Below are 22,839 nucleotides of genomic sequence, written 5' to 3' on the forward strand. Positions count from 1 at the left end.
GGTCAAGTGAGCACAATTTTGCATCACCTTTAGCATGGTATATTCTAATAGCAAAGAAATCAGGCTGATGAATACATTTTAACATATTTCTAAAAAGCATTCAACTTTCAATAAATATAATTTCTAGTAAAAAAATTAGAATAGGCTGGGCGTGGTGACTCATGCCTGTAATCCCAGCACTTTGGGAGGCCAAGGCAAGCAGATCACCTGAGGTCGGGAGTTCAAGACCAGCCTGGCCAACATGGTGAAACCCCATCTCTATTAAATACACAAAAAAATTAGCCAGGCATGGTGGCGGGAGCCTGGAGTCGCAGCTACTTGGGAGACTGAGGCAGGGAAAATTGCTTGAACCCAGGAGGCGGAGGTTGCAGCGAGCTAAGATCATACCATTGCACTCCAGCCTGGGCAACAGAGAGAGACTCTTGTCTCAAAAAAGAAATTAGAATAAAGCATTTATTAGCTCATCTTCTCCCCAAATATGTAATAGGTATAAATGATGCTGATTATTTTTTAGAACATTCAGGATTACAAAGGAAATCTTAATATACAAATAAGATTCCTGCTAGTGCCTTAATCGAAGAGAGGTAGCTAAGAGAGTCTGTAAACATATATATCCATTTGGCAAAGATATGTTAGTACTTGGCTCAAGACATGCAGGCCAGGTGTGGTGACGTAGGGAGAACCTGTGAAGGTTTAAATGAATTCGCTCAGGGTAGGGAGGAAAATATTCAGGAAGAGAATATTTGGTAAACCTGAAACAAAGGTAAGATTTAGAGGATTATATTTAAGGTGGCTGTGCAGGACAGTGGTGGTGACATAAACACATGCTTGGGTTATTGTATGGGAATCAAATACTTTTATGAACTTACTTGTCAATTTCCAGTGATGCCTCAACTTAGAACTAAAGAATCTTATTTTGGGAAAAAGCCTAGGAGTTTTGTAGACTATCTTTCTACATTTTCCAATATCTTTTCTAACAATAATAAGAGAAAGTAAATTTAAAATTAACTACCTAAATAAGGGCATTAAGAGGGGAAACCACCTTTGCAGTTAACTTCAGTTTTTAAATAAATTATTTTAGGAATAATTACCTACCTATTTTGACTCTCCCCCTCTCAGGACCTTCTCCCATTACTAGGATATTTGCTGGTTTCTAGAAATAAAAATAGAGCATTCAAATTACCATGTTTATTCTTTTGACATGCTCTAAAATGGACAAAAGTTCTTATCATATGAGAAATCATTTCTGTATTTTCATCAAAACTAAATCAAATATTAAGCGTCCTCTACATAGTTAAAGCATTTGACATAATTGAAGTCAGCACTAACTTTATATAAACATCCTTGCTATGGAAACACACCTTATTTGCAAAATTATATCATCAAATAATTACAAAGCAATTAAAGCTATCACTTCTATTCATCCCAGAGAAAAAAACTAATAATTTTTAAACCTGCACAGAGTTTATGTGGTTGAAAAATTTTATATAAAATTTCAAACCACAACATAATCGCCTTCATGTGAATAAGTTGAATGGAATATTCCTTCCTAAATATTTCTAAACTACCATAGAAAAACATGATCAGCATTCAACAACTCTATTAAAATTCATGCATCAGCTATCATACATGCAAAAGAAAGAAATTCCAAATATAATTTCAAGATGTAGGAAAATAAAAACCAAGACTAATACAGAACTATAAAAAGAAAAGAGTGGGCTGCAAATGTATCTACCATATTTTCAGTCACCCTCATCTATAGACACTTGGAAACAGAGAAACTGTTGAGACAGGCTTTGGAAGGGGGAGAGAGTGAGTCTCCTTTGTAAAGTCTTCGGAGGAAAATGTATGTGTTTTTAACTGATTGGATTCATTTATTCCATCAACAAATGTATTTTTAGTATCTTCTAAGGATAAAGAACCATGCCAAGCTTTAAGAGGGAAAACAAAAGCACAGTAAAAACCAAGTTCCTAACCTCCAGATGCTTACTACGTAAGTAGAAAGAAAACTAAGAAGCATTGTATAATATTAGAAGCTAGTGCCACGTATGAGTTACAGAGAAGACTGAGGTCTTGGGTTCAAGATTAAGCTGAAATTACTTTAAAGATCCCTTTCAATTTGCTGATTGTTAAAAATGTTTCAATGAAAACAAAAAGCACTAAAAAAACTAATTCAAAGGAGGAAGTGATGAATTAAAGATTCCATTAAGGGAAATGTTCATTGGGAATGGAAGTGGGAATGGTGTCCATTAGACGGATATGAAAATGAACAGGAACCATCATGGCACAGCAGAGGAAGGGCAAGGACACCACAAGGAGTGGAAAAAGGATATGACCAGGTATGCATAAGACACAGAAGTCTGACTTCGGCCAGGTGCAGTGGCTCACACCTGTTATCCCAGGACTTTGGGAGGCCGAGGCAGGAGGATCACCTGAGTCTAGGAGTTCAAGGCCAGCCTGGGCAAAACACAAAATAGTGAGATTCTGTTTCTACAAATAATTTTTAAAAATAGCCTAGTGTGGTGGCATGCACCTGGAATCCCAGCTACTCAGGAGGCTGAGGTGGAAAGATTGCTTGAGTCCAGGAGATTGAGGCTACCAGGGTACTACCATGAGCCATGATTACGCCACTGCACTCCAGCCTGGGTAACAGAGCAAGACCCTGTCACAAAAAAAAAAAAAAAAAAAAAAAAAAAAAAAAATTTATTCTGAAAAGGGCTCACGTTAAGAGTAGTAGGATGAACCTAGACGCTGGATAGTCTAAAATGCCAAGTGAAGTAATTGGACCATTATATTACAGTCAGTCAGTTTACAGGAGAGGAGGAGGAAGTGGAACTGGGTGTGGGGTGGTAAGAGCTCTGTCCAATGTCTTGTCAGCAGAAATGGTGAGGGAGGTATGGAGCTGAGAAGCATCTTAGAGGAGAAAATTAACAGGACTTTGTGATTGGCTTAAGTTAAAAGAGTAAGAAAAAGGGTGGTAAAGATTTTACCAAGGTTTTAAGTTTATGTGACTGGAAGAATAATGGTGCCTCTTATGGACATAGAAAAGTTGTAAGAGGAAATGGTTTAAAAATAAGGAACAATAAAGAGGAGACAACATATTGAGCTTGAAAAATGGTTAGGCATGGTAGCTCAAACCTGTAATCCCAGTACTTTGGGAAGTCGAAGCAGGAGGATCGTTTAAGCCCAGGAGTTTAAGACCAGCCTAGGCAACATGGAGAGACAAAAATTATCCAGGCATGGTGGCACATGCCTGTGGTCCCAGCTACTTGGGAGGCTGAGGTGAGAGGACTGCTTGAGCCCAGGAGGTTGAGGCTACAGTGAGTTGTGATCGTGCCATTGCACTCAAGCCTGGGCAACAAAGTGAGACCCCGTCTCAAAAAATAATAAATAAAATGAAAGAGTTTGAGAAATGTGAGATGCCTAAGTCATACTAGCCAGAGGAATGAGAAGAGGAAGATTTGGATTTGAAAGTTATTATCACTGGAGTGTGATACCTGAAAACATGAGATGAGATTGGTTCACCCTACTAGAAAGAAAAAACTATTTATCAAAGGTCCATTATGTATAAAGTGTTGTACTTCAGGCCTTTAGGAAACAACAAGAAATAAAACATGAAGTTCTTAACTTTAAGGCGCTTAAATCCAGGAGGAAAAGACAGACAGCTTTGAAGACTACAAGGCAGAGGCTGGGCACAGTGGCTCACACTTGTAATCCCAGGCACTTTGGAAGGCAGAAGCATGTGGATCACCTGAGGTCAGGAGTTCAAGACCGACCTGGTCAACATGGTGAAACCCCATTTCTACTAAAAATGCAAAAATTAGCTGGGCATGGTGGTGTGTGCCTGTAGTCCCAGCTACTCGGGAGGCTGAGGCAGGAGAATCGCTTGAACCCTGGAGGTGGATGTTGAGGTGAGCTGAGATTGCGCCACTGTACTCTAGCCTGGGCAATAGAGTAGACTCCAACAAGAAGAAAAGAAAGGAGAAGAGAGGAGGCAGAGGGCAGATTATGAAAAGTGACAATATAGAAAGAAAAACTGCATGGAATGAATGATTCGTTTCACTGAACATCAGTACAGTCTTTAGGAAGATGACTGTGGATGACTTTAAGTGAGGATAACTAAGATTTGGATAAGCATAAACAACAAAAAAAACTTTTCAGGCTCATGGAACCCCACAGGTAAGGACATAAAAACACAGACATGGCATATTAAGAGCCTATACATATTTTGATGTGACAAGAGCAGTGAATGTTTGGTGTAGAAATGCAACTGGAAAACTATATTGGGAATAAAATACCAGATTAAGGAAATTAGAGGCCGGGCACAGTGGCTCACGCCTGTAATCCCAGCACTTTAGGAGGCCAAGGCGGGTGGATCACTTGAGATCAGGAGTTTGAGACCAGCCTGAACAACATGGTGAAACCCCATCTCTACTAAAAATATAAAAAAATTTAGCCGGGCATGGTGGTGCACACCTGTAATCCCAGCTACTTGGGAGGCTAAGGCAGGAGAATTGCTTGAACCCAGGAGGCAGAGGTTGCAGTGAGTCAAGATCATACCATTGCACTCCAGCCTGGGCAACAAGAGCAAAATTCTGTCTCAAAAATAAATAAACAAATAAATAAATAAAAATTTAAAAATTGGAATTTATTCTATAGGCAAGCCAAGACAGGACAGTGAGATAATCATATCTATATTTAGGAAGAAAGTCTGATAGCCATATGAAGGATGATTGGAAAGGACGGATGGACGACAAAATAGAGACAGAGAGACGAGTTTGAAGTGGCTAAAATAGTTTAGGGAAAAGTAAGGGCACCCTAACTTGTGAAAATGGTCATAAAGGAACATACAAAAGCATTTCAAGGTAAGGGTTCAAGACTTGGCTGGGCACGGTGGCTCATGCCTGTAATCCCAGCACTTTGGGAGGCTGAGGCGGGTGGATCATGAAGTCAGGAGTTCGAGACCAGCCTGACCGACATGGTAAAACCTCGTCTCTACTAAAAATACAAAAATTAGCCGGGCATGGTGGTGTACGCCTGTAATCCCAGTTACTCAGGAGGCTGAGGCAGGAGAATCACTTGAACCTGGGAAGCGGAGGTTGCAGTGAGCCGAGATTGCACCACTGCATTCCAGCCTAGGCGACAAGAGTGAGAGACTGTCTCAAAAAAAGAAAAAAGAGTTCAAGACTTGGTATTGCCTTTTCACACCATCTTCTCAATCCTCATTCATTCAACAAATATTGTTTGATCACAAACTAAGTAACAGGCAGTGATTTAGATGCTACAGAAGCAGCAGAAAACAAAAACAGGAAAAATTTTTGCCCTCATGGAGCTTACAGTCTAGTGAGAAGAGAAAGACAATAAATAAGTATACAAAGTATACAACATATCATATACTGATAAGTACCGTGGAAAAGAAAACAAAAAGCGAATACAAAAGATTGTCACATCTGTTATTATGGCTGACTAGGTGCTCTGATGGACCCTGCCCTTAACAGAATAGCTATATGCTATATAAGAAACAAACCAGGCATGGTGGTCTACACCTGGAATCCCAGTTACTCCAGAAGCTGAGGTGGGAGGATTGCCTGAGCCCAGGAGTTCGAGGCCAGGCTGGGAGAAACCCTGTCTTTGATAGGAGAGGAGGGGAGGGGGCAGGAAGGGGAAAGGAGGGGAGAGGAGGAAAAGGGAGAAGGAAAGGGGGAAGAGGGAGAGAGAGACAGCAGAGGAAAGGGAAAGGAGAGGAAAAGGAAAAGAAAGGAAATATTCCTTGAAGCATCCTGGATCGCACAAGAGATAACAAACTTTACCCTCACTCCAAATAAGGTATCCTTGTGGCTGGAGAGTTAGGGAAAGGCAAGGTAGGCCTGAGAGCAGCTGCCAATAATGCACTGCAGCAAGGACACTGAGCCTTGGGCCAGGGCCACCAGCAAGGTAAGGAAGCTGAGCCTGCTACCCCACAATCACCAAGACCTTCAAGGGCACTAAAGGAAACCTAGATGCTACCAGTAGAAGCCAAAGCAAACCCTTTCTGGAGGAAACACTTACCAACTTAGGCCTGATGAGTAAAACATTACATTTTCCAGCTAAAAGACACAGGTATTTCCATATTGGATTAAAAACAAAATCCATGCTATTTACAAGAGGTCCACCTAAAGGTAAGAACCATAAAAGCTGAAAGTAAAAGGATGTTAAAAGATATATTAGGCAAACTGCCAAAGGAAAGCTGGGTCAACTATGGTAACATCAGACAAAATAGCTTTTAAGACAAAAACATTATTAGGATAGAACTGGAGATCATTACGTTATATGAAATAAACCAGGCACAGAAAGACACTTTGTATGCTCTCACTTATTTGTGGGAGCTAAAAATTAAAACAACTGGCTGGGTGAAATGGCTCAATAAATAAAAAAGGGGTACTAAGATTTTGGGTTTATACCTAAGGATAACTAAGATTTTGATAATCATAAACAACAACAACAACAACAAAGTTTTCAGGCTCATGGAACCCTACAGGTAAGGACACAGTCACATAAATACGCAGACATGGCATATTGAGAGTTTATATATATTTTGATGTGACAAGCACAGTGAATGTTTGGTGTAGAAATGCAATTGGAAAACTATTTTGGGAATAAAATACCACATTAAAGAAATTGGAATTTATTCTATAGGCAAAGCCAAGACAGGACAGTGATCCCAGCACTTTGCAAAGCTGAGGCAGGAGGATCACTTGAACTCAGGATTTCAAGACCAGCCTGGGCAACACAGTGAGACTCCATCTCTAAAAAAAAAATGTTTTTTAATTAAAACAATTGGCCAGGCATGGTGGCTCACGCCTGTAATCCCAGCACTTTGGGAGGCCAAGGCGGGTAGATCATGAGGTCAGGAGTTTGAGATCAGCCTGGCCAACATGGTGAAACCCTGTCTCTACTAAAAATACAAAAATTAGCCAGGCATGATGGCCTGCGCCTGTAGTCCCAGCTACTCGGGAGGCTGAGGCAGGAGAATTGCTTTAACCCGGGAGGCAGAGGTTGCAGTGAGCTAAGATCAGGCCACTGCACTCCAGCCTGGGTGACAGAGCGAGACTTCATCTCAAAAAAAAAAAAAAAAAAAAAAAGAAAGAAAGAAAAATTTTTAAAAATTGACTTTATGGAGACAGAGAGTAGAAATATGGTTACCAGAGGCTGGGAAGGGTAGGAGGAGCAGGAGGGAGGAGGAACTGGGGCTGTAATGGGCACAAAAAATAGAAAGAATAAATAAGTAGTAGTATTTGATAGCACAACAGGGTGACTACAGTCAATACTAATTAAATTGTACTTTTAAAGATACCTAAAAGAGTAGAATTGGATTGTTTGTAACACAAAGGATAAATGCTTGAGGTGATGGATACCCCATTTACCCTCTTGTGATTATTACACATTGCATGCCTTTATCAAAATATCTCATGTAACCCATAAATATACACATCTACTATACACCCAGTCCCTCGCGGGCTGGGACCTCCACGCACTCCCTCCCCCCAACAATGGAACAGAAAGCCATGATGTTTCTAAGCAGAACCAGCGAAACCCAAGCCCCTCCTTCCTCTGGTGTTTTACAACTACAAAGGAGGTGAAGGGGGGTGGGGGGCAGGGGAAGATAAAGGGTAGAAATCTACTATGTGCCTGTAAAAATTTAAAAATTTCAAAAAAAAAAAAAAAAAAAAAAAAACAAGGCTAGAGATGGTCACTATATAAGGATACAAAGTTCAATTCACCCACCAAGAAGAGGCATTAAATCCTAAACCTGTTACGTACTTAAAAAATATAATGTGGGCCGGGCGCGGTGGCTCAAGCCTGTAATCCCAGCACTTTGGGAGGCCAAGACGGGTAGATCACGAGGTCAGGAGATCGAGACCATCCTGGCTAACACGGTGAAACCCCCGTCTCTACTAAAAAAATACAAAAAACTAGCCGGGCGAGGCGGCGGGCGCCTCTAGTCCCAGCTACTCGGGAGGCTGAGGCAGGAGAAGGGCGTGAACCCGGGAGGCGGAGCTTGCAGTGAGCAGAGATCGGGCCACTGCACTCCAGCCTGGGCCACAGAGCGAGACTCCGTCTCAAAATAATAATAATAATAATAATAATGTGAAGCAAAAATTAATATAACTTCAGGGAGTAAAAAGGCCAATGATAACATACTTTTCTCAATTATTCATATGTCAAACAGACAAAAGATTAGTAAAATACAGACTATCCAAAGGACACAATTAACTAGGATGACCTAGAGAGCATATATACAACTTTCTACCCAATAATTAGAGAGTACACATTTTTCTCAAGCACGCATGGAACATTTACAAATACTGATCATATACTAGCAGCTCTCAAGAAATTTCAAGAATTTTTTTTTATCAAACAGACGATGTTCTCAGACCACAATACAATTAAGGTGAAAGTCAATTACAAAACTATAAATGTAAAACTCTATATATTTGAAAATTTTTAAATATTTCTAAATTATTCAGAGTAAAAGGAGAAACCATAAAAAGTTTAAAATGCTCAGAACTGAAATAATGAAAATACTATCTACCAAAACTTTGTAGAAGGCATCTAATACAGTACTTACAAGGAAAATGTATAGCCTTAAATATTTATGTTAGTAAGAGAGAAAGGCTGAGAATAAGAAGTTATGTGCTCAAGAAGTTTAAAAAATAGAGAAAGAGAGAAAAGTTCAACAGAATAAACCAAAAGAAAGTAGAAGTAGAAAGATAAAGGGTAGGACTGCGGGGCGGCGGCCAGTGAGGGGTCGGTTCAGACGCACATCGTCCGTGGCCCCTCGGTACTGGAGGGACTCGTGAGCCAGAGCCCAGAAATCCGGGGGTGGATAAGACACTGCGTCCCCTCCAATTCCCGAACTCTTGACGATGGTTGGAGGCCAACAGAGTCCCTACAGGTGGTGCCCACGGTGATGCATGGACACTGAGCAGCTGTTTTCCCGTTTCTGGCCTCCGGTGTCTATCTAGGGACCGCGGGATGGCTGCGCGTGGCGGGCCGCGCTTCCTCCTGACCTTCGACTTCGACGAGACTACCGTGGACAAAAACAGTGAGTGACGACTCGATCGTGCGAACCGTGCCAGGCCAGCAGCTGCAGGACAGCCTGCGAGCCACCTGCCGCGATGAGCTTCTACGAGTACTTGCAGCGTGTCTTCAAGTACCTGGGCAAGCAAGGTGCGCGGTCGCGGGACCTGCGCGCCATCTACGAAGCCATCCCTTTGTCGCCAGGCATGGGCGACCGCTGTAGTTTGTGGCTAAGCAGGGCACCTGCTTCGAAGTGATTCTCATCTCTGATGCCAACACCTTTGGCATGGAGAGCGCGCTGCGCGCCACCGGCCACCACAGCCTGTTCCGCCGCATCCTCGGCAACTAGTCGGGGTCTGACCCGCGGGGACAACTGGCTCTGCGGCCGTTCCACACACACAGTTGCGCGCGCTGCCCCGCCAACATGTGCAAGCACAAGGTGCTCAGCGACTACCTGCGTGAGCGGGCCCACGACGGCGTGCACTTCGAGCGCCTCTTCCACAGGAGAGACAGCGCCAACGACTTCTGCCCCATGGGGCTGCTAGCGGGCGGCGACGTGGCCTTCCCGCGCCGCGGCGACCCATGCACCGCCTCATCCAGGAAGCCCAAAAGGCGGAGCCCAGCTGGTTCCGTGCCAGCGTGGTGCCCTGGGAAACCGACGTGCGCCTCCACCTGTCACTGAAGGTGCTGAAGTCGTGCTGAGTACGGCCGCCTGCAGGGGGGCACCCGGGCCAACGGCGGAGGGGGCGGGGAGCGGGGATTCGGGAAAGACAAAGTTAGTTTTACTACTCCCTTTTCCCTTTGGCTTTGCTATATACCCCTCTGGGAATTTCTGGAAACTCGTCCATTTCTGGGCTTAGGGACAGGGGCTCAGAGCCGTCCCTATCGATGCAGTTAACCCACCTCGGCTGCCTCTCCCGTTCCACTGCGCATAGGTGAGTTCTGGCGTCTGACCCATCGCAGGGTGGCGCGCAAACCTTGGAAGGCAGCAGTGTTTCCTGGTCCTCTCAAGTGGTAAGAAGAGCTCCCTGGCAAGTGAGAGAAGGAAAATCTCCCGCCGCTGTAACTGTTGCCTCGGTCCGTGTGACCGCCACCCTCCAGTCTTCTAGGGGGAACCCAGGATCCTGAAATTCTCGTGGCCGCAAGGACTCCCCACAGAGACAGAGGAAGGTCTCCGCCTATGGCCCCAGGCCTTCACGATCTTGCTTCACCCAGCGCGACCCCACACTATTTCTGTGTTGTCTACACCCTCTTGCCTTCCTACCCCTGCACTCCCCTCTAAGACCCCCAAAGGAAAAGCCAGAGGGAACAATCGCCCCCTGGTGGTGACACGAGGTAGCGCACCGTCCGGCTCGGGTCTGGCTGGCCAGTAACCTCGAAGCGTGCGACGGCGTCTCTCTCCTTGCACCCCAGCCTCGTCTATGCAGCAAGAGATCAGGGACATCACCAAAGTCGCCCTCGTGGGCTGGGACCTCCGCGCACTCCTTCCCCCCAACAATGGAATATAAAGCCATGATGTTTCTAAGCAGAACCAGCGAAACCCAAGCCCCTCCTTCCTCTGGTGTTTTAGAACTACAAAGGAGGTGAAGAGGGGCGGGGATGGGGCGGGGTGGGGGGGGAGATAAAAGGGAGAAATCCATGAACCAGAGAGAGTTACGAAGCCTTTGGGACAACTGGAGCAAGAAGAGAAAAAGTGCAAATAAACCATATTAGATCCAGTAGAGAATAGAAAAATTTAAAAATCCCATGAATAACTTTATTAATTTGAAAATGTAAATAAAGTCAAAAATGTAACCTACAAATTGATTCACATTGAATTACAAAAACTGAAGAAACTAAGAAATGCTAAATAAACTAAAACTGTAGTTAAAAATCTTTCTGAGAACACCAACCACAGATGATTTTAAAGGCAAGTTCTCAAAATTTTCAACAAACGGATTGTTTCAATGTGATTCAAACACTGTCACATAACAGAAAAAGATGAAATGCTCCAAACATACTCTAGAAGGTCAATATAATGTTGGTAGCAAAACCAAAGAATGAAAAAGAAAAACTTCAGGCCAACCTTACTCATGCATATAGCTGTAAAAATATTTAACAAAACATTAGTAAACGAAATCCATCCAAATGGCTTAATATGAGAAAATCTATGTAAGTTTATCACCATATGAACAGACTAAAGAAGAAAATGATAAAATCATCTTGATAGATGCTTGGGGGAAAAAAACAGGTGATAGAATTTAACACCCATTCATGATAAATTTTCAGCAAGTTAGGCTAGAAAAAATCTACCTTAACCTGACAACAGGCACACACCAAAAAATTAAGAAGGAAACATTAGAAGCATTTCCTTTAAAATCAGAAATAATACAAGAATGCCTACCATCACCACTTCTAAAATCAACATTGTAATATAAACCTGGTACTATAAAACAATAATTAAAGGCATATAGACTGCAGAAACAAAAGTATTGTTATTTGCAGATGCTATAATTATCTACATAGAAAACCGAAGTATTTACAGACAAATTGTTGGCAATAGTAACAGAGCTTAGCAAGCTGTCTGGCTAACTGAATAAAATGAAAGAGTCAATTGTATTTCTATATACCAGGAAAAAAAGAGCTAGGGAATATAATTTTTCAAAGGTAACACTTCTATAGCAAGAAAAACCATACAATGCCTAGGAATAAATATATCAAAGAATGTACAAGACTGGTATGCAGAACACCATGGAACCTTATCTTTTTATTTTGAGACGGAGTCTTGCTGTCGCCCAGGCTGGAGTGCAGTGGCCTTATCTTGGCTGACTGCAACCTCTGCCTTCCAGGTTCAAGCGATTCTCCTGCCTCAGCCTTCTGAGTAGCTGGGATTACAGGCGCATGCCACCACACCTGGCTAATTTTTGTATTTTTAGTAGAGATGGGGTTTCACCATGTTGGTCAGGCTGGTCTTGAACTCCTAACCTCGTGATCCCCTTGGCTTCTCAAAGTGCTGTGATTACATGCGTGGGCCTCCGTGCCTGGCCGAAACCTAATCTTAAATGACATTTTAAAAGTCTTAAATAAATTAACCCATGTATATAGATAAGAAGATTCAATACAGAAAAAAAAAAAAATCGATTGTCCCCATACTTATCTGTAAATTCCATTTATAGTAATTTCAATCAAAATCCCATCAAGGATTTTGCTCCTATGGAACAAATTGATCAGTGGGATAGAGCGGAGACCCTCAATGGAATCATGATACCAAGAGAAGGGAAACCTGAGATCAGCAGAGAAAGGAGGATCTGTTCAATAAATGGTGTTGGTACAAGTAATTCAAATGTGGAAAAAAATCAATTAAATGAATCTTCACTTCATACCATAAACACATCAATTTTAGGCAGATGTGAAAAGCAAAACTTTAAAACTTCTGGAGAAAAATATAGAATATCTTTCTGATCCTAAGTTAGGGAAGAATTTCTTAAACAAGATACAAAAAAAACCCCTAATCATAAAAGAAAAGACTGATAAATTTGGCTATATTAAAATAACTTCCAATTATCAAAAGATAAAGCGAATAAATGACTAAGCACAAACTGGCAGAAATATACACAACACATATAAGCAACAAAGATTCAGTATCCAAAATAAAGAACTCCTACAAGTCAATATGAAAAACGACAAAATAGAAAAACGGGTAAAATGTCTGAACAGGCCTTTAACTAAAGCACAGACAGGTTTAACCAATACACATATAAAAAGATGTTCAACCTCATCAATAATGAGGGAAATATAAATTAAGATCACAATGAGATACCATTTTATACCTACTAGATGGGTTCAAAATTTAGAGTACTGAATAGGAAGCAGGTCAGTCAGAATTCCAGTACATAGCTAGTGGCAGAATAGTTGTTGGTACAACTTCTTTGGAAAACAATTTGGCATGACCTTGCAAAAGGAACAACTGTATATAGCCTTGGAATCAGTAATGTCATTTTTAAAAATGCCAGATTGTAATTTTTTTTAAAACTGTGGTAGAGTCACACAATGAATTTTAATATAGCAATAAAAAAATCACTGAATTACAAATAAATGTAAAAACATGTTCAAATCTTAGAAGCATTTTGTTGGGTTAAAAAAAAGCAAGATTTAAGACTATATAGAACAGGATGCCATTTCATAAAGCTTAAAACCAGACAAAGCTAAAGAATATACTGTTTAGACACTTATAAAAATGTGATAGCTCTTTAAGTAGAAGACAGTAATAGATTCAAAATCCAAGATATATGTTACCTCTTCAGAGGAGGCAGGATAGAGTGGGGGAAACATAAACATAAGCTTGCTACTGGTAACCTTCCACTTACTGGGTAAAGTGACAGGTTCTCAACAGTTTACTGTATTTTTATGCTTTGTAACATCCATAAATATTCCAAATATTCTTGTATATGTATCATATAATTAGAAGATAACAGAGACAAAAAATAAAGCAAGGCATGGAGACAGGCATTGTTGGGAGTAGGTTGGGAGGGTATAATCGTCAGCATTATTTAAGCATTATTTTAGATTCTTCAGAGAAAGCCTCTTTGAGAAGGTAACATTTGGAATAAGACCTGAGTCAGCTGGGTGTCTAAGGGAAGGACAGTCCTGGCAGAGCGAGGAGCAAGCTGGAAGGTCCGAAGCAAAAGAGGGGATACCTGGTGAACTGGAGACAAGACTAAGAAGAATAGGAGGGGTCAGGAAAAATAGAGCGATACAGAGATGGTAATTATAAAGAGAGGAAACCCAAGGAAGGGCTTGCTTGCTGTTTCAAATGGTTCTGTTTTCATCCAAGTCATTTTAGTACCAGAATTGGGCAGGTTCTTGAGCACCTTCTGGCCTTTGCTTTGGCAGTTGAGAAGGACTGCTACTGCTACAAGGTTTGCAGGAGGGCAAGGGCAAGGGCAAGGGCAAGGTCATGGTGTTGAGAGCAGTTAGGAAAAACCTGGGTGAGCTAACAGACTGGCTAATGAGAGAAAGAGCAAAGAGGTCAATGTGAGAAGAGGAGAGTAAGGACCAGAAATTGAGAGGTCAGGCAAAGGGTTGGGAGGGGGGTTGTCAGCTATACAGAATCACACAACTTGGAGAGACTTCGGGTTTTACATGACTAGGATTAGCATCACTTGTTATATTATCTTGTCTTCCCCATAATTTTTAAACAGTTGAAACAGATGTACTATCTATCCGTCTATCATCTCTCTCTCTCTCTCTCTCTCTATCTTTCCTTCTGCCCAATTTCTGATGGCAGATGATTTGAAGAGATTATCACTTCTAGTACACTAAATATTTCTATAATGTTTGATTTTGTCTATTTTGGTATTGCTTATAATTAGAGAAATGGCATTTTAAAACATATAATAAAAATAGGCCAGGCATGATGGCACAAGTCTGTAATCCCAGTACTATGGGAGGCCGAGAAGGGCAGATCGCTTGTGCTCAGGAGTTTGAAACCAGCCTGGGCAACATGGCGAAAACCCTATCTCTAAAAAAAATACACGCGTATTCCTGGATTTGGTTTACTAGTATTTTGTTTAATATTTTTACAACTACACTCACAGGTGAGGTTGGCCTGAAATTTTTCTTTTTCATACTTTGTCTGGTTTTGCTATCAAGATTATACTGGCTTTCTAGAATATGTTTGGAGCATTCCCCCTTTCTCTATTATTTGACAATGTTTGAATAATATCAAAACAATCAGTTGAAAATTTTGAGAACCTGCCTCTAAGATCATCTGGGGTTGATGTTTTCTCAGAAAGATTTTTAACTACAGTTTTAGTTTATTTAGCATTTCTTAGCTTCTTCAGTACAAGCTTCTTCAGTCTAAGAAAGAAATAATAAATAAATGAAAGAAGGAAGCAAAAGAGAATAAAGGGAGGTTGGAGGAACAAGAGTCAGTGAAAGATTCTGTGAAGGGAGAATTGCTTGAACCTGGGACGTGGAGGTTGCAGTGAGCTGAGATCACGCCACTGCACTCCAGCCTGGGCAACAGAGCGAGATCCTGTCTCAAAAAACAAACAAACAAACAACAACAACAACAACAAAAAACAAATAAAGAAAAAAAAGAGAAAGATCCTGTGAAGGAACATCAAAGGTAAGAAAACCAAAAACATAAAAAATAAAATAAATAAGATAAAAAAGAAAACAAAGGTAAGAAAATCTAGACAGCACAGGGTTCTCGAAGCTAAGAGAACCTAAAAATGAAGAAGTAGCCATCAGGTGCAACATAATGAAAGCTGAGAAGAGGCCTTTGGAATGGACAACTGGGTCATAAGTGATTCCGAAAAATAATTTCTGTGCATTTACAGAAGTCAGACACAGTAAATGAGATCCAAATAAACGGGGAAAAGGTAAAGGAAGATTTAGAGGACACTTTTGAAAGCCTTAATGAGAATGGGATCTCTGGGGGACATAACAATTTTTTTAATTGTAAAATGATCAAATAAGCTATCTTTTTTTAAATTATTTTTCATTCCTTAAGTTTGAGCTTAAACCCTTTAAAAATAAAGATAGTGAGATAAAAACACTATGAAGTATGAGATCTGAGAGCAAAAATTGCTTCATGTAAGAAATGAACATAGATTATAAGCTGCTGAATGCAAGTAGTACAGGAGGTGGTTTTAGATCACTCAGCTATCTCTTGATAGAAGTTCTTACGGTCACTCTATGTCGAAACAGAGAATATGAGTAACATAATGGAATAAAGACACAAAGAGAGAGAAAAGAGGAATATCTCTTTTCTAGTATTGAAGTTAGTAGAGAATACCTTTGATTTAACATACTTGAAGCCTATGGAAGCTCTAAGTGTGGACTCTCCATGTAAAGTCTGAGATGAGGGCAGAGGCAGTGACATCATTTAGGGGAGTAATAGCTTATGAGCTCTTTTGTAGTTTGAGAACCGAACCTAGAGCTTGGGCAGTAACCACAGAGAAGGGCTCCTGTAGTCAAGTTAAGACCTGGAATTGCAGAGGGAAGTCATTTTTAAATGTGCATTTCTTTACTGGGATTGCCTGTTCCCTTTAGAACAAGTAAATAAATGTTAAGGTCTCAAGATACTTGATGTTTCAAAATATGAAACTTGATGTTTTAAAATACAAATGAACAAATAATCACCATCAAAGTGTGTTTAATTTTTCAAAGAATTTTCATATCCATCATTTCATCTTTCTTAATGGAAATATTCAAGGGTATACAAGGCTATGGGTCAAGTCTCAGGGCAACTCCATCCAATCCTCAAGATTCTATACTAAGTTGTGTTTGCAGATGTTATGCTTAATTTTCAAAAGACTAACAGTGATTAATTTTAGTGAAAGTACACTTTTTTTTAAAAAAAAAGAAAGAAAACTACAGTTCATGCATACACACCTTCACCCACACAAAAAACCTAAAAGGATGAAGAAAGGATACCAAAATTGTTCTGACCTAGTTACATCCCAATTAACACAGACTATGCTTTACTAAAACTCCTCTTCTTACTGTGAACACAAAATGCCAGCTGTGAAAGAAAGCGATACTGCTGGGTTTGCACACTTTGGTTACCATAGAAACAGTAGAAATGGCAAGAGTTGGATGCCTCACATTTAAGTTATTGGCAATAAAATCAGATAGAGAAACCAATGCCCAGGGTTCATTTTAGTTAAATTGTATTTTAAAGGCAAAAGTCAGGGAAATAATGTGGTAAGTAACATGATTACTCAGAAGCTATTCCCGAAATGTCTGCATTTTAGCAGAATTTAGTTAATGCTTGAATTTATATTCATTATACTTTACATGTACTTCAGATTTGCTTTTTCCTTCTATAGAATCAATTTTTTCACAGGGTTAAATATATTTCAGTTAATTGGCACATTATGAGTAGCACAGCCTAAAGATATACAATCTTTCTACTACACTTGCTTTCTCCCACCCCAGGACATTTGGGACAAAAATATGAAACTCATAATATGACTCTTATCAGTACCAATAAAGAGAGAAAAAGACAAACACAATTGTCTACAATCCTGAATAATAGGAACAGAGACAATCAGAATATCAATCGGACTAGTTTCTGAAACAATGAACACTGCAGGCTTGATATTAATGGCTACAACCATATTTTTATTTAAATATTGTTAGTGGTGACACAACTTTCCTCACATTTGATACAAACGTACATTCCCAGGAAAAAACCCTCAGTTCATGCTCCTTTCTTTACACTGTTCTTCATTGTTTGCCCTGAACAAATAAGATTCTGCACTGTAACAAATAGGGCAAAGAATTACCTAAAAGTAAAATCTATGCCTGTTTCTTCTTTTTTTCTTAAGCAAACAGTTATTGGCTAATAGCATTAGTCTATCATAACTGCTTACCCCTTAAAACAACTTCATTGATTAGACAGTAGGTGATTTAAAATATAGAGAATCTGATCATTGTGATTGCAACTTCCTAGAGGGCAGGGAGAATCATTCTGTCACAACTTTATATGTCTGCCAAGAACTAGGTACACACTGTGTTTAATACATATTTGTGGAATGAGTAAACAATTAAGTGAATGCGCTAAATTGCCAATGGTTTGTACTCATAATCTATCCAGCTATGGGGTAAGGTATGAGTGTCCTCTGACAGGCAAGTTCCCAATTTGAAAAGAAGATGGCTGCGTGCAGTGGCTCGTGCCTGTAATCCCAGAACTTTGGGAGGCCAAGGCGGGCAGATCACCTGAGTTCAGGAGTTCGAGACCAGCCTGACCAACATGGAGAAACCCCGCCTCTATTAAAAATACAAAAAAGTGGCCGTGCGTGGTGGTGAATGCCTGTAATCCCAGTCACACGGGAAGCTAAGGCAGGAGAATCGCTTTAACCTGGGAGGTGTAGGTTATGGTGAGCCAAGATCACGCCATTGCATTCCACCCTGGGCAATAAGAGCAAAACTCTGTCTCGAAAAAAAAAAAAAAAAAGAAAAGAAAGAAAGAAAAAAGAAAAGAAGTTGAAGGAAACTAGAATAAATACCTCAAAACATGCCAAGCTCACTTTGAATGAAGGTTTTTAAAAGTTATTATTTTACTTTATTCTGGGGTTTCAAAAATCCTCTATAGGCTGGACGCGGTGGTTCACACCTGTAATCCCAGCACTTTGGGAGGCCGAGGTGGGTGGATCATGAAGTCAGGAGTTCAAGACCAGCTTGGCCAACATAGTAAAACCCTGTCTCCACCAAAAATACAAAAGTCAGTCGGGCATGCGCCTGTAGTCCTAGCTACTTGGGAGGTTGAGGCAGGAGAATCGCTTGAACCCAGGAGGCGGAGGTTGTGGTGAGCCGAGTTTGTGCCACTGCACTCCAGCCTGGGCAATAGAGCAAGACTCTGTCTCAAAATAAATAAATAAATAAAATAAAAATCCTCTATATGCTAATGGCTCCCAAATCTACACCTCTAGATCTCTAACCTTCCATATATCTTAGAGATATGTTGACTGCATGTTGACCATCACCACAGTCACCTCAAACTCAACTTGTCCAAACTAGATTTTTACTTTTCCCTGTCAAAACTGCCTCTTTTTTTGGTTAATCCTTTCTCAGTCACAAAGTCAACAACAGCAGAAGTCTGAACTTGCACTGACGCTCTCTTTTCTCCCTCAAATCTAACCAATCCTCAGATCTGACTACTTACATCGTACATTTTTGTCGACTATCTCCCCTCCTCTCAATTCGGATCACCTCTGTCATAGTTCAGGCCTTCTTTATTTCCCCATCAGCTGACTTCAACCACCTGATAAGGCTGCTATCCCTAAGTCCTCAAACCGACTCTCCATAGCCCTGTCTGAGTGGTCTATCTTTAACAAAAACCCGACCAGCTCCGGAAACTGGACACAGGAAAAATCCACACTTCTAAATAGGACAACTAAGATCCACCATAATCTGGTTCTCTTTCTCCTGCCTCTTCTTTTACTACTTCTTGCCTTGCCCCAGTAATATAAAGTGCTTGTACTTCCTTCTCTATGCCCTTATTCATACTCCTCTGCCTGGGATGCTCCCCTGACCCGCCTCTCTTCACCTTACCAATTTCTACGAATCCTTTCCTATTCAGCTCAGTATGAATCGTCCAAGGTACTCAGTACCTTATGCTTAGCTGATCCTTGCATGTACCTCATAATTTCTTTTGTAAACCTTGTTGCTTTATGATTATGTTTGTTGAATCTTCCCCACCATGTACTCATTGGGGAAAGGGATTGTATTTATTAACTCTGTATTCCCAGTCCCCAGCATAGTGTCTGGTACATGTTAAGAAGCCAAATATGTTTGTAATGCAAATATTCTAAGTCTGTAAACCAGTACTTCCCCCAACAGAAATCCAGTTATAAATACATGGTTAAAATAACAATTAGGTTCCATAATTACATTAGGGTCATAACTTTAGGTACACTGTAGGCTAAATAGGTCTTTCTATTCAGAGACTCTAACTACTGTTTAAAATGTTATTTCTAATGAAAACGCCTTTCCAGTTTCAAATTATGTATTTACAACTAGATGTAGGCTATCTGTAAATCAGGAGAAACCTGTAGTATTAAATGCTATGATTAATTTCATTTTAGCTTAAACTGGTCTAACGGTATCTGTAATATAACACCCATGTTAATCAAACTTCAGTATTCACAGTAAACAATGCTTGCCAACCCAGCACTGCCAACAGTTCACAATGTATCTCTTTGTCTTTCAGGAGTAGTTACCGGCCTGAACAACACAGATAAGGTTTTCTTTTCTCTAACAAGAGCCAATAAAAAGCAACAATTATAAAACGTTCCATGCAAAACAAATAAGTGTATGTAGCAGGCTATTTACCTAACTAACTTCAAGGTCATTATGTGAGTATAATCAAGATACATTCCACATTAACATCCATGGCAGGAATAATGCTACAAAGGTATTCGGATTTATTCCTGTTCATTAACGAGTACAATTCATCCTTAGAGAAGCAACACTGGTAGAGAGTAGCTTTCTATTTACGTCTGGAATACCCACATCCAAATCAAATAATTTGGTCTCATTATCATGAGAAATTAAGAATGTCAGAGACAGAAATTCTCAGACTGAGTCCTCTTGTTTTACTGATGAAGAAACAGAGGCCAGAGAAGTGAAAGACCTACAACTTGACCAAGTTCACTCTGTGTGGAGAGTAGCAGGTCTACATGAAGACCTAGTTCTCTCGGAGATGCATTCCAAGCCAGAGTTGTGAGAGCCACAGCACCCTGGGAAAATGAACAGTACTTAACTGATTATGGCCCTCCCTATAGAAGACTTCTACCTGATGTGTGCTTAGTTGAGAATATAATCCCACAAAATAACTATCATATGTAATCTCTTGGTAAAATGAATCAAGATTCCCTTATTCTTATAAGGTACCTATGTTGCTAGTCTAATAGAATACCTGTTGTGTTAATTACCCAGGTATACATTTATCAAAACTCATCAATTTGTAATTAAAATGGGTGTACCTTACTGTATATAAATTCCACCTCAATAAAATTAATTTAATAAAATAGCATGCCTAAATTGATTCTTCAGTAATAGCCAAAGGCCTCAAAGTACTGGGGCTCTGTCTGTAGCCTTTGGTTCTCAACTAGTTCCTGCCATTGCTATCAATGTGGGATGTATCTTAATTAGACCCTCCTAGTGGCCTTGAAGTTAGTTTGGTAAACAGTCTTCTTAATACATGTATTTGTCAGCACAGGCCACTAAAATTTTATGCTTAGGTCAGTGATTATCAAATGAGCCCTGTCCCTGAATTAACCTTAAGAGACTTTGAATGTCACTGTGAGTCAAACCATGGCTCCTTGAAAGCTGGCCCTCTTGGAAGAGGGATTCTTGGTATGTACCCTCTAACTATGGAATAACTGGTGGAGCATTAATTCAAACCGACAGATAGATGTGCAGGACTCTGTTGAAAGCTCCAACTACAGGGCTATGAACCCAGATGATAAAAAACTGTCATGCCAAAAAGAAAAATCATAGCCCATGTCTAGAAAAGACATCAATATTACCTTCCTACACATGTAAGGTGTGTGTCACCATGTCCAGAGCACTGTAAGAAACATTGTGTCTGATCTTCACAAGGCCTGTGTAGAGGCAGCAAGACAGGAGCATGGATGGCATCACTACCATCAAAGGCCTCCAGACTGCAGACATGAACAGCTGAGCCATAGACTATCAAGGATTCAGCTTTAAGGAACTTGTTAGGAACCAGAGGTCACTGGCAGGAACACTAGTATGATTCTTCAGTATGAGAAGATTTGCAATTGTCCAAAATCACCTAAAATAGCAGGTTAGAAGATATCCAGGCCATACTTTGCTTTTTGATTGCTAACTCTGCATTTTAAAAGCAATTAGAATGATTAAGTCATATTAAAAGAAATACTACTTCTTGTCATAATCCTCTTTAAGCAGAATGTTAACTGATAAATCAAATAAAAAATAACGAATTATTAAGTCATTTGACTAGCATGGAATTGTTACCTCCAAAGCCTGTCTTAGTAATATCTCATTCAAGAAGAAAGAATGAAAAGTACATTTGAAGCAGTTGCTAATTGTGATCTCATTTAATCAAGCTTTTTTAAAACTTCCTTATTTTAAATATGAAGACTGGGCAAAAATATTTGTAATATTTAAATATAAACAGGATGAAACATAGCCTACTTTTTTGTTTTAACACCAGGAGGCATGTTTCACGTATTTACACTAGATCTCTGCTTTGTAAAGCTGAAGGGGCAAGGAAGAGTGGGAGACAACAGGCATTCTCAGGGAAGAAAGAGGTGAAAGAAAGGGTATCTTTGGATTACTGGCAGCATCAAGAAAGAATATACAGAAGCTTCTGCAGAAAGGAAATGAGGAGATATTCAGCAACTCTGGAGCTACATTCAGGAACTTTGGTGGAACTGAGGGTCAATAACCACATAAATTACTTCTCAGTATTCCCCATTTTACAGATGAGTAAACTGAGGCTTAAGGATCAAAATCTTTTTTTTTTCTTTTTTTTTTTTTTTGAGATGGAGTCTCGCTCTGTCACCCAGGCTGGAGTGCAGTGGTTGGATCTCGCCTCACTGCAAGCTCCGCCTCCCGGGTTTATGCCATTCTCCTGCCTCAGCCTCCCGAGTAGCTGGGACTATAGGTGCCCGCCACCTCACCCGGCTAGTTTTTTTTTGTATAAGGATCAAAATCTTAGAAATAATTTTTTAAAGTGTAGGTTCTCAAAGTTTCTATATCTTAAGGACTAAGTAAGGCTAAAACTCTAGAGAACAATATTAAATGCCTGCAAAATGCTGGCATGATGGTTACAGTAAGATTTTGAGGGTTTTGCCTTATCAGGCCCTGTTTAGCAGAGACAAAATTAAAGACCTGCTGTATCTCCTTGTCAGACAATTTACGGAGAGAAGCTATGCTGCATGCAGAGATTTCTAAGCACTTATTTGAATCAAATGTTCAGAAAGATGAATAGTACAGCATTTTCTTACAGCTGAGTGAAAACAGAGGGTGGTCTTTGACTTTTGCATACATAGTGTGAGACTTTCATACAGAGATGTCTTCACTCTCTTTAGCTGAGGGTCTTTTCCATGTTTCTGCATGGTGTCCTTTCAATGCCTTTCGGCTAGCTGTTACAATTCATCAGAAATACGAGCCTTGGAAAACAATGTTTTGCCATTATTTAAAATTGTCTTTGCATTTTTGCCTCTGCTTTACACAAAAGAGCAGAATATAGAAATAAGAAAGTACTAATACTAGTGATAAGCACAGGCCTCAGAC

General features: G+C 40.3%; 1 protein-coding gene and 1 pseudogene across 20 annotated transcripts in view; one reads left to right on the top strand and one right to left on the bottom strand.

The window, feature by feature from the left end:
• Nucleotides 1-22,839, bottom strand: part of LOC105492072 (cyclin dependent kinase 19) — a 216,702-nt gene that overhangs the window by 33,663 nt on the left and 160,200 nt on the right. For 16 of the 20 annotated variants that reach the window (XM_071096304.1, XM_071096314.1, XM_071096310.1 and 13 more), the window contains one exon: nt 1,096-1,153. In XM_071096304.1, the coding sequence (XP_070952405.1) occupies nt 1,096-1,153 (58 nt within the window). Of the gene's footprint in view, nt 1-1,095; nt 1,154-9,963; nt 10,089-10,404; nt 10,590-22,839 lie in introns of those variants that run through there. The other 4 variants (XM_011758953.3, XM_011758955.3, XM_011758954.3 and 1 more) reach the window with 4 other exon arrangements.
• Nucleotides 2,260-9,955, top strand: LOC105492095 (phosphoethanolamine/phosphocholine phosphatase pseudogene; annotated as a pseudogene).

Source organism: Macaca nemestrina, chromosome 5 (assembly GCF_043159975.1).
Source record: "Macaca nemestrina isolate mMacNem1 chromosome 5, mMacNem.hap1, whole genome shotgun sequence".
Classification (NCBI taxonomy): Eukaryota; Metazoa; Chordata; class Mammalia; order Primates; family Cercopithecidae; genus Macaca; species Macaca nemestrina.